General features: G+C 47.6%; 1 protein-coding gene across 1 annotated transcript; it reads left to right on the forward strand.

Moving 5' to 3' along the window:
* The first annotated feature begins 7,522 nt into the window (after window positions 1-7,522).
* On the forward strand, window positions 7,523-9,833 carry LOC120665718 (ribulose bisphosphate carboxylase small chain A, chloroplastic-like). Its single transcript, XM_039945376.1, has 2 exons — window positions 7,523-9,040; window positions 9,163-9,833. The coding sequence occupies exons 1-2, from the start codon at window positions 8,894-8,896 to the stop codon at window positions 9,526-9,528; spliced, it is 513 nt and encodes a 170-aa protein (XP_039801310.1). The 5' UTR covers window positions 7,523-8,893; the 3' UTR covers window positions 9,529-9,833.
* The last annotated feature ends 1,819 nt before the right edge of the window (window positions 9,834-11,652 follow it).

Raw genomic sequence — 11,652 nt, forward strand, 5'->3', positions numbered from 1 at the left:
CACCGTCAGGTACAGGAGCGAGCCGATCATGCTCCTGTACTCCTTCTGGTCCACCGCCTCACCGTCCAAGACCTCATCAAGCACCGTAGATGTGCTGATCGGAGTCGGCTGAGGAGACAAGTCACTCATGTCGAACTTCCGCAGCAAGTCTCTAGTGTACTTGGCTTGATGGACAAAAGTGCCCTGAGGAGTTTGCTTGATCTGCAGCCCGAGGAAGAACTGCAACTCACCCATCATGCTCATCTCGAACTCCCTGGACATCTGCTCAGAAAACTTGGACACAAGAGCATGAGAAGAGCCACCAAAGATAATATCATCCACGTATATCTAAACTAAAAGAAAATCAGTGCCGGATCGCATGAGGAACAAAGTTTTATCAACACATCCCATTTTAAAGCCCTGAGCCAGCAAAAAGGTTTTCAATCTATCATACCAAGCTCTAGGTGCCTGTTTCAAACCGTAAAGAGCTTTCTGAAGTTTATAAACACGGTTTGGAAACTTGGGATTTTCGAAACCAGGGGGTTGCTTCACATAAACCTCTTCTTCGATAAAACTATTTAAGAAGGCAGATTTAACATCCATTTGGAAAACCTTAAAACCCTTGGAAGCAGCAAATGCAAGAAAGATTCGAATAGCCTCCAAACGAGCAACAGGAGCAAAGGTTTCCTCAAAATCAATACCCTCTTTTTGGCAAAACCCCTGGGCAACAAGACGAGCCTTGTTTCGAACAACCAAACCATCCTCACCCTGCTTGTTTTTGAAAACCCACTTCGTTCCGATGGGATTACAAGCAGGTGGAGGCTCGACCAAAATCCAAACTTGGTTTCTTTCAAAATTTTCAAGTTCCTCATGCATGGCATTGACCCAATTAGAATCAGAAAGAGCGTGTCCAATATCTTTGGGCTCAAAAGAGGCAACAAACGCTGAATGAGCAAAGCCAGCGATACTCGTTACCTTGGACCTGGTGACTCGTTCGTTGAAATCACCTAGCATCTGTTGAGGTGGATGGCGGCGCTGAATGTGTCGCGGTGCTTCCCGTGTCGAAGTCGCCTCCTCCTCAACCAAAGCTGGTGTCTCCTCAGGATCAGCTGGTGTAGCCTGAGTCACCTCCTCGAACAACCCCCGTGAAGTAGACGTAGTCGGGTCGGGGCCGTCGTCAGCGTCCGAGCTCGTAGCAGAGATAGCTGGGTCCACAGCACGCGTGGTAGCCTCAGCCTCGCCATCTGCAGCTTCTTCCTCCTCATCTTCAAAGATGGAGATGCCGAGCTCATCATCTCCTGCAACTTCAAAGACAGAAGAATTGCACGGTGCAGTCTCGTCGAAAGTGACTTCACAAGTCTCTCTGACGATGTTAGTATCAATAATCGGCACACGGTATGCTCTAGAGTGAGAAGCATATCCGAGAAAAATACCGTCAGACGAGCGAGACTCAAACTTATCAAGATTTCCATCTTTCAGCACAAAACACCGGCAACCGAAAACTCTGAGATGGTCAACACGGGGCTGGCGTCCAAACCGCAACTCATAAGACATCCTGTGCATGAAAGCACGCAAGAAGATGCGGTTGGACACGTTACAAGCGGTGTTAACCGCCTCAGCCCAGTATTTGCGAGGACTCCTATGCTCATCGAGCATCGTCCTCGCCATCTCAACCAGCATCCGATTCTTTCGTTCTACAACTCCATTCTGCTGTGGAGTGTAGGGAGAAGAATACTGGTGTTCAAGACCTTGATCACTACAAAAGACATCAAAACGAGCATTTTTGAATTCTGTGCCATTGTCAGAGCGGATCGCTCGCATGGCCTGGGGTAGCTCGTTTTTCAATCTCAAGATCAAGTCTCGAACAAACTCGAAAGCCTCATCTTTGGTTCTCATGAAAAAGACCCAAGAATAGCGAGAAAAGTCGTCCACAATCACAAGCACGTACCACTTCCCACCAACAGACATCACCCTGGAAGGACCAACAATGTCCATGTGTAGCAACTCTCCAGGGTGAGAAGTCATCACCTGATTAACAGGCGGATGAGAAGCGGCAATCATTTTCCCGTGGCGACACGGATGGCAAATAAGGTTCTTCTCAAATTTCAGTTTGGGCAATCCTCGAATCGGGCCAAGTGAGCTCAATCTCGACAACAAATCGAAGCTCAAATGTCCTAGTCTCCTATGCCACTTCCACAAATCAGAAGAAGGACCAGCCATCAAGCAATGAGAAGGGCCAAACGGAGTTCCAGAGAAGTCAACCAAGAAAACTCGATCGCGAGGTGTAATCCGGCAAACCAAATCTCCCCTGGAATCCAAAACACACGAACATCCCTCCTTGAAGCGAACCTCAAACCCCTCATCAAGAAGTTGCGAAACAGAGAGCAAATTAAAACCAAGATTCGAAACCAAAGCAACTTCTCTCAGGGTAAAGCGATCAGAAACTCGAACAGCACCAAGTCCACGTACCTTTCCTCTTCCATTATCCCCGAACACAATGTACTCCTTTGAGCGCATCGGGGTGAGGCTGGAGAACCATTTGTCATTTCCGGTCATGTGGCGCGAACAACCGGAGTCCATGATCCACCTGTTCTCCAAGCCTCCGACCTGCACATCAGTAGTGAGACAAAGGGTGAGAAAATGTCTCAACACTGGGGTTAGCAAAGTGAGAAGCAAACCAGTGTCGAGCCATTAGCTACTCGGTGTAGCGACCCTTGGAAGTTGTCGATGAAGGCCTTCTTGAGGTCATCCCACGAGTTTATGGACTCGCGCGCCAAGCTTTCGAGCCACGTGAGGGGTGCGGGCCCCTGGGCCATCGGAAAGTAGAAGACCTTGGTGTTGGTGTCTCCCCCTGCAACACTAACAGCGGTCGAATATAAATGTAACCATTGAGCAGGGTCTTGCTTACCGTCATACTTCTGGATGTTTGTCGGCTTGAAATCCTTTGGGTACTCGATGTTGTTGAAGACTCTGCTGAGGGCAGGGAATCGATCGGAGTTGTCCGCAAGCTGTGCTCTGTGTCTTGCGTTGATGATGTCCCGTGCATCCACGATGGAGTCGGCTACCTCTTCCCTGTTATGCCCACGGTTGTTGTTGAGGTTTGGCTGAGGCCCAGGAGCTTGGTTTGCTTGCAGTTGGCCACCCCTGGGGCGATGACTGCTCGCAGCTTCCTGATCCTCTTGATTTCTTTGGTTTTGCTGCTCCTGTTGTTGTTGACGCTGGTGGCCTCCGGGGGTATGGCTTGCCTGAGGTATGACTGTTGTAGTAGCCCTTGATCGCGTACCGTGGAGTGAGGACTACGGGTTCTGTCTCTCGAGTTGTTCAACAGCGTTCTTGGCGAGATTTATGACTCGTTCTGTCTCTGGATTCCGGGGCATCGTCATGAGTCGCAGGGTTGCTTCTGTCATCGCAGCAATTGGTGTTCTGAAGACCGGGTCTGCAACATTGTTGAATTCGTTGTTGAGGTTGCGTGGAGGAAGACGAGTGCGTTCAGCTGCATGAACCCTGCGCTCCTCTTTACGTCGATTTCTTGCCCTGCGAGCTGTGCGAGTGGCTTCATCTTCATCTTGTGGGGCATCTTTAGAGATAAGGTACATCCATGAGCTATCCCTTACTCTAGAACATTCTATGCCCGTGAGCAGTCCCGCTGCCCCGGGTCTGACACCACCCTCTTCTCCTCTTCTGTTACACATCACACATCGTGTGTTCAGTTCCATTCCTCTTCTTTCTAGGTTCATTCTCAGAGCAAGCAAGTCATGGGCCAACCTCCAAAAGAAATGTTTTATGTTTCCAGGGCATTTCATCTTCCAAAGTCTGCGCCAGTGTTCACTTTCTAAAGTGCTCCCTCCTGACGATGATTGACTGCACCTTCTACTCCTTCTTTGGTTGTGTTCCTTCTGCACCTTGTAGGCTGAGCGGACAGAGAACAAACCCCTAGCGTCGTAGTTCCATGCTGGCACATCTTCCAGGTCCGGATGCACTGGAATCGCCAGTATGGTCTGGGCGTCAGCCTGTGCAAAGGTTTGGTGTACCAATTGCTTGTCCCAATCTCCAGTGGTCGGGTCAATGAGTTCGTCCACTGTGCTGATCAGATTGTTGCCTCTTGGTGTCATTGGTTGCCTGGTCCATTCCCGAGGGATCCATGGGTACTTCCAGATGTTCACGCTTCTACCATTTCCTATTCTCCATATCAGACCATTTTTCAAAAGTTGCATGCCCTTATGTATACTATTCCAAGTGTATGAAGCACCACTCCTGCATTTGGCTTTCATTACATCTCCTGCTGGGAAGTATTTTGCCCCTAACACCTGCGCACACAAGGACCCAGGGTTCTGTAGCAGCCTCCACCCCTGTTTTGCTAGCATGGCTAAATTAAAAGTATGGATATCCCTGAATCCAAGACCGCCCTCTTTCTTTGGTTTTGTCAGTGTTTCCCACCTCATCCAATGCATCTTATTTTCTTTATCCTGGCTACTCCACCAGTACTTACAAATCATGGTGCTAATTTGATCACACATATTTTTTGTTAAGTCAAAGCACCCCATGGCAAAACGTTGGTATAGCTTGGGCTACTGCTTTGATCAGGACCTCTTTACCAGCTCGTGATAGTAATTTTTCTTTCAAACCTTGTATTCTCTTCCATATTCTATCCTTCAAATATGTAAACACCGACGATCTGGATCTTCCCACATGAACAGGTAAAGCCAAATACCTTTCATTCATTGTTTCCTTGGTAATTCTCAGCTCTTGCATCACTTCTTGCTTCCTGCAATCATCAGTGTTACTACTGATCATGGCAGCCAACTTGTCCTTGTTTATCATCTGACCCGAGCACTCCTCATATAGACGTAGGATGCTCTGTAGCTGCTGTGCATCACCTCTATTTGAACGAAACAAAATCAAAGAGTCGTCGGCAAATAACAAATGTGACACACTGGGAGCTCTCGGGCAGACCTTCACCCCTCTCATCATTCTGATCTCCTCAGCTCTCTGCAACAAGGCTGAAAAACCCTCGGCACACAAAAGAAATAGGTATGGTGACAATGGATCACCTTGGTGCAGACCCCTCTCTGGTTTGAAAGCTTCAGTTAATTCACCATTAATCCTGATTTTATATGATACCGAGGACACACACTTCATTACTACATTGATCCAACGCTGGTGGAACTCCAGTTTTTCCATCATCTGAGCTAAAAAAATGCCACTCCACTCTATCGTATGCCTTGCTCATATCCAATTTAACTGCAGCATACCCCTCCTTCCCTTTCTTCTTTTGCTTCATATAATGCGTCAGTTCATACGCTATTAGAATGTTATCAGAAATAAGTCGACCCGGGACGAAGGCACTTTGGGCTGGGGATATCACCTTTGGGAGAATTTGCTTCAATCTATTCGCTAATGCTTTGGACACAATTTTATAAATGACATTACAGAGGCTAACGGGCCTTAGATCTTTCAGTTTATAAGGGTTCTTCACCTTTAGGATCAGGACTATCATCGTTTCATTCCAACCCTCCGGGATCAGACCACCATTGTGTACGTCCAGTACTTCCTTCGTCACCTTTTCACCGATCACATCCCAGAATTGTTTGTAGAAGACAGCCGGCATTCCATCCGGACCCGGAGCTTTCAAATCTCCAATAGAATCCACCACTGCTTTCACCTCCTCCGGTGTGAACTCATTTATGAGTGAGTTGTTCATCTCTTCAGTGATTTTTCTTTGAACTACATCTGTGAGTTCATGGGAGTCATACGGGCCGTTTGTCCTGAAAAGAGACATGAAATAGTTAGTAATAAAACTCCACTTCTCCACCTCCTCCTCCACCCAACTCCCATCATCCTTCCTCGACCGCCCAATTCTATTGCTTCTCTTTCTCTCCGAACACACCGCATGGAAAAAAGATGTATTGCGGTCTCCTTTTTCCAGCCATCTCACATGCGCCCTCTGGTGCCAATATGTGTATATTTGTTCTTGCACCTTCTCCAGCTTGTATCTCAGGATTTGCTCGCAAGCCACCTGCTCACTCGATATACTTCTTCTTCTACATTTCTCCAGATCAATTTTGAGCTTCTTTGCCCTTTTCTCCAAGTCACCTAGGACATTTGTACTCAGCTTTAATAGCTTCATAGAATGAAGACATTCCTCCTTCCGTCGCTGTTTTCCAAGAGTCTGTCACCACATCTGCACATTTATCCTCCGCTAACCAGCTCGCTTCAAAGTGGAACGGCTTCGTACCTTTACCACTGCGCAGCATGTCTGGAGGACGGTCTGTCACAATGATCAGAGGGCTATGATCAGCTGGCTGGACATTTTGTTGAATATATTTCAAGCAAATTGGCGTGGCGGAGGAATGGGAGGAGAGGGTGTAGATGCCGAGGTGGACGCTTTGGAGGACGCTCTCACGTCAAAGGGGTTGCGGTCATCGGGGGCAGGGGTGGGGCAAATTGTCCATTGATAATTAAAAAAAGTCCATTGATAATTAAAAAAAAGAACATATGTAAATTAATCTGTTTGTGCAAACCGTGTAAACTTCAATCTGGACCGCCGTATCAACATTCAAGGGGGCGCAGGAGGAGTGGGAGGAGGGATTTGCAAAAGTGTGAATACCCAATCCAACAGCAGGCGGTTAATTGTAAAATTACCCAATCTCCCCGTACCCCTTCGATGTTGATCCGGTGACTCAGATTGGAATTTGCACGGTTTGCACGAAGAAACTGATTTGCACCTTATATATACCCTTAAAAAAGTGATATTAGCTCGTGGTTATAGATACAGCCTTAAATCTTCATTAGTTTTGCCAAATCAAGGGGGGCCAAAGCCTAGTATGGCTTCCACACTCCACTAGACTCTACCCCTGGCGGTCGCATAGCGGCATTTTTCCTTTGAGTCATTTCCGTTGCTATATATGGTTGCTCTGTTGTCTTCTGTACGTCACTGATTCTATGTAAAATCATGGGTACAGTGACATGGTGCATTTTTTCTTCTGAGATTATAATGTACATCTATATATACAACTGAAATTTTCGTACGGGTTTTGGTTAGCATGCAAGCATGGACAGAGCGAGCGAGGTTTTTTCTATTTGCGGAAAGTTAGATATTAATGTTCAGAAAAAGACTTACAATCTTGAGCAATTACTTGCTCAACTCATACTGGACATCGCATACGCCACACAGCCATATGTTTTGCACGCTTTGCCAACGGAGCTATTTTGTACGCCCTCTATTTTGCTCTCTCTCCTCGAATGCATCACCGACCATGCGGGTAATCTTCCACCTGCCTCCTATGCTTCTCTGATGATGAAGTGCAGCATTTATTTGAGTCCCTCGTTTCCTTGAAGTAATATCCCACAAAGCAATGCCAAGCAATCCTTTTCCAAATAAAATTGCTCTCCTTCTGCACTGATCTGCTGCAAGATTCAGGCCAGCTTGTCGACATATATGCTAGCGATCGAGCATATGTACGTCTGCGTCTTCCTTGTAAAAGCCTCGTTTAGTTCCCAAAATTTTTCCTATGCTACAGTAATTTCGAACGTTTAACCACTAATTAAGAGTATTAAATGTGGATAACTGACAAAACTCATTTCATGACAAAACTCATTCCATGACCCCGGGTGAAATCGCGAGACGAATCTATGAACCTAATTATGCAATAATTAGATAATATCGTGCTACAGATAATAATATCTAATGATAGATTAATTAGGCTTAATAGATTCACCTCACTATTTCTCATCTATCCGTGTAATTAGTTTTATAATTAGTATATATTTAATACTCCTAATTAGTGTTGCAAACATTGTCAAAAAATTTTGCCCAAAAATTTTCGCTAAATAAATGGGCCCGAGCAGGTCTACTATGTCGCCCAGTCATATTGTATTTCCTAAGAGGAAGCCGGTGACCTAAGAGGAAGGGTGAGGGTCAGCGGCGGCCCCACGGTGGTGACGGGTTGCTCGGTGGTGAGGCCGAGCGCTTGGGCACCGCCAATCGGAGCGGTGCAAGATAACCATTGCCCCATGTTGATGGTGGGGGCGGAGGATGCTGGAGTCCTAAAGGGCGCGGTGGGCGGTTGGTGGGCGGCTCGATTGCCAGCGTCTGTAGGTGGTGGGATAGGTTGAAGTGAGCGTGCCGGTAGCTAAGGCGCTGTGGGCGATGTCGGCAAATGTGGTGGCGGTGCAGCGGGAGGAAGAAGAAAAAGGAAGTAAAGAAGAAGAAAGAGGAAGGATGGAAAGAGAGGGGGCTGGGGCCACCGTTCGCTGGATGCGAACGCGTGTCCGCTAGTGGCCGCGTATGTGCGCAGATTCTTGGATAGAAAAAGTTAAGAGGGAACTCGCCAAGTCGCCATCGGCCATTGCTGCGGTGCTCTTGCATCGACTTGGCTGGGTCCGTGAAAGCTACTCCGCTCCCCCGTGGCCTCATCGACGACGTGACTCGATCTACAAGCTGCTGGTACCGCGCGCAGCAGACGCAGAGGCCTGCAGCCGTTGGAACCCGTGGTCACCATCGACGGCGCCAATTAATTCCACGCCATCATACCCGGTGGTTCGTCCGTAGAGGCCAAGCAAGCCGCAAGCGGCGTCGGCGAGAGGCGGCCAAGCAAGCAAGGCGGCTGCCAGCGTGGACCGCCCATCCTGCCCCGTGGCCCGGAAGATAAGGGGCGCCACTCCGAGCCAACACGTGGCGCCGGACCCGATAAGGATAGGCCAGCATGGCCGGGCGCCGCCGCCGGCGAACGGTGACCACTCCTCCCACATCCGGTCGTCCCGCGCGGGATGGGTGGATGGGGCGCCATGGACGCCCTGGCTATATATGCCGTTGCCGTCGGAAGGGAAGGACTCAACTCAAGCAGGCCTGCCTCTTCTTCTCCTTAGTTAATATTCTAGTAATATAAGCAAGCATATACTACCAAGCCAAGCCATGGCCCCCACCGTGATGGCCTCGTCGGCCACCTCCGTGGCTCCATTCCAGGGCCTCAAGTCCACCGCTGGCCTCCCCGTCAGCCGCCGCGCCCGAAGCTCCGGCTTCGGCAATGTCAGCATCGGCGGAAGGATCAGGTGCATGCAGGTAATAATAATCAGAAGCTGGAATTGGATTCTTCTTCTCTTCTTGATGCATGCATGCATGCATGCTGCTGGTGTGTCCAAATTGAAACTGATCGAGCTGAACGCAACTCAATCGGCGATCAGGTGTGGCCGACGGAGAACAACAAGAAGTTCGAGACCCTGTCGTACCTGCCGCCCCTCTCCACGGAGGACCTCCTGAAGCAGGTCGACTACCTGATCCGGAACAACTGGGTCCCCTGCCTCGAGTTCAGCAAGGTCGGCTTCGTCTTCCGCGAGAACGCCACTTCCCCCGGGTACTACGACGGCCGCTACTGGACCATGTGGAAGCTGCCCATGTTCGGCTGCACCGACGCCACCCAGGTGTACGCCGAGCTCGAGGAGTGCAAGAAGGCCTACCCCGACAACTACATCCGCATCCTCGGCTTCGACAACGTCAGGCAGGTGCAGTGCGTCATGTTCATCGCCTACAAGCCCCCGGCCGCCGCCTAAGCGCAGCTAGCTAGCTCCTGCGTGATCGAGCAACCATCAAGTGTCTCCTTTTTGTTTTTGCTTCGATCGGGTCACCTTGATTTTCTTTCTTTTTCATGGTTGCTTCTGCTGTATCCATCCATGGCATGCATGCATGTGTGAGGAACATGTCAGTGCAAGCTCCGGCTATATATGATATGTAATGTGGATACTATCTAGAGCACATTATTATCTGCCAATCCGCCGACAATATATTTATACTAGATTGTGTTAATTACTGGTACGGTGTTTTTGTATCAATAATAATATATGTTTCCTCAACCTTATGCTTCTCTGTCAATCAATGCAAATCTCATGTACTTCATGTGTGTACCAGATCAGTTGATGATAAAAAAAAGGCTTGTAACACCTGTCCTTTTTCATATATTAATCTTGACACGGTCAAGTTGCAAACTTGGAATAATGAATAATGTCACAGTAACCATAAATTCTAGTTAGTACAAATTAAAAGGGTGCCATTGAATTCAAATGCACACTTTGTGAAATAGTGGAAAATGAATATGCATGATGTAAATAGGAGCAACATACCAATATATGTCATTATACGGAAAGTGAATGGAAGTTTTTCATGATTTTGATCATGGGGGTAAGAATCATCATACAACCCATCAGGGCATTCCAGCGTGTCTCCCCTCCATGGTAGAAGGTCTATAGTTTCCATCGGAGTCAACCTAGCAAAGTTTCTCTTTAGTATATTTGAGAATGAATGCAAAGTCCACAACTCATCAGCTTGCCAATTTCTTATATAGATGTCACTAATAAATGACAGATAATGTCCCTATAAAGTGATAACTGATAAGTGAGACGAAATTGGCCACATGCGTCACAATATGTCGAGCTAGTATTAGTCAACCTTAGGTGCCAGATTATCTTACCTCAGATTTAGTATTTGTCAATTTCATACAGCAGGCCCGTTTATCATCCGAACTCATGGGCTCATAGCTCTAGTTTCCATTCACTGATTTTGGGGCTGTTGTACCGGTGAGGATGGGGTCATGGCTGGAGTGCGGTGATGCTCATGCAAATGCCACTACCATGCACCCCGATCAAGGTCGCCGGCGGCCCAGAGAAGTTGACACTCAATTATGACACCTTACCTTATGATGGCTTTGTATAAATTTTTATACTAACCACCGTACTTGATACCTAAAATACCCTTATATTCGTAGATTTATTGTATTTTGGTATATGCTGCAATTTAACAGGTAATATATACCACATAAATAGAGGTATTTTGTTTGAGCCTGACGTACATACTGTGGATCAGGATCGTTGAGGGGATCCTACACGTGGAAGATGAACAACCCTGGAGGGCCAAAAAGGGCCCAGGCCAATCGGCCTGGTACCCATTGGGGTGGCAGCCTGGCCCAATTTTATTTCTGATCCAGCTCCCGTTCCTGCAGAATCAAGTCCACGAGATTTTAGGATTTCCACTCGACTATTCATCTAGAGATGTCTCCAAATCGATGTAGAGTGAAAGTATAAATGCATCCACAATGACTTTAGGATTTCCATATGTCCTTATAGCTTATTTGCATGCCGGAGTTAGAGCAATATAGAAGGAGAAAACACACTCAAGAAGGCAAAGAAACACAATAGACCAATCAGAAACTGCCACATTAGCAGCACATGGATCATGACGGCAGATCGAACTGCCTTAACTCGACGTGGGCACCAACTACCGACCTAAGGGCTCACTTACCAGTGTCCCAGCTAAAGGCGGTGGCCAATGGCCGTTGTCGTAGGAGGTCAGCCGTATACCTAGTTCGTCTGAACTAATTACCCTGCAGCGCCTCGTCTCCAGCCGACGCGTGGCACTCTTTGGTGAAGCGACTATGGCAGTTGCGCATGATTCCCATGGAGTAAACTGCCTGAACTGACCTTGTGAACCCATAATATTTGGTTCAAATTCTAAAAGCTATTGCGAAAGGTGGAAACAGACAATATCCAGAGAGCCTACTATGCTGTGAAAGTGGTGATGATGGAGGTCTACGCAAAGAACGTCCGGCGATTTCTCTTTTGATTATGTGAATGATATGAGTTATCATATAATCTAGAGTAATTTACTTTTATAATTTTTCAAAT

This window comes from Panicum virgatum, chromosome 3N (genome assembly GCF_016808335.1).
Source record: "Panicum virgatum strain AP13 chromosome 3N, P.virgatum_v5, whole genome shotgun sequence".
Taxonomy (NCBI): Eukaryota; Viridiplantae; Streptophyta; class Magnoliopsida; order Poales; family Poaceae; genus Panicum; species Panicum virgatum.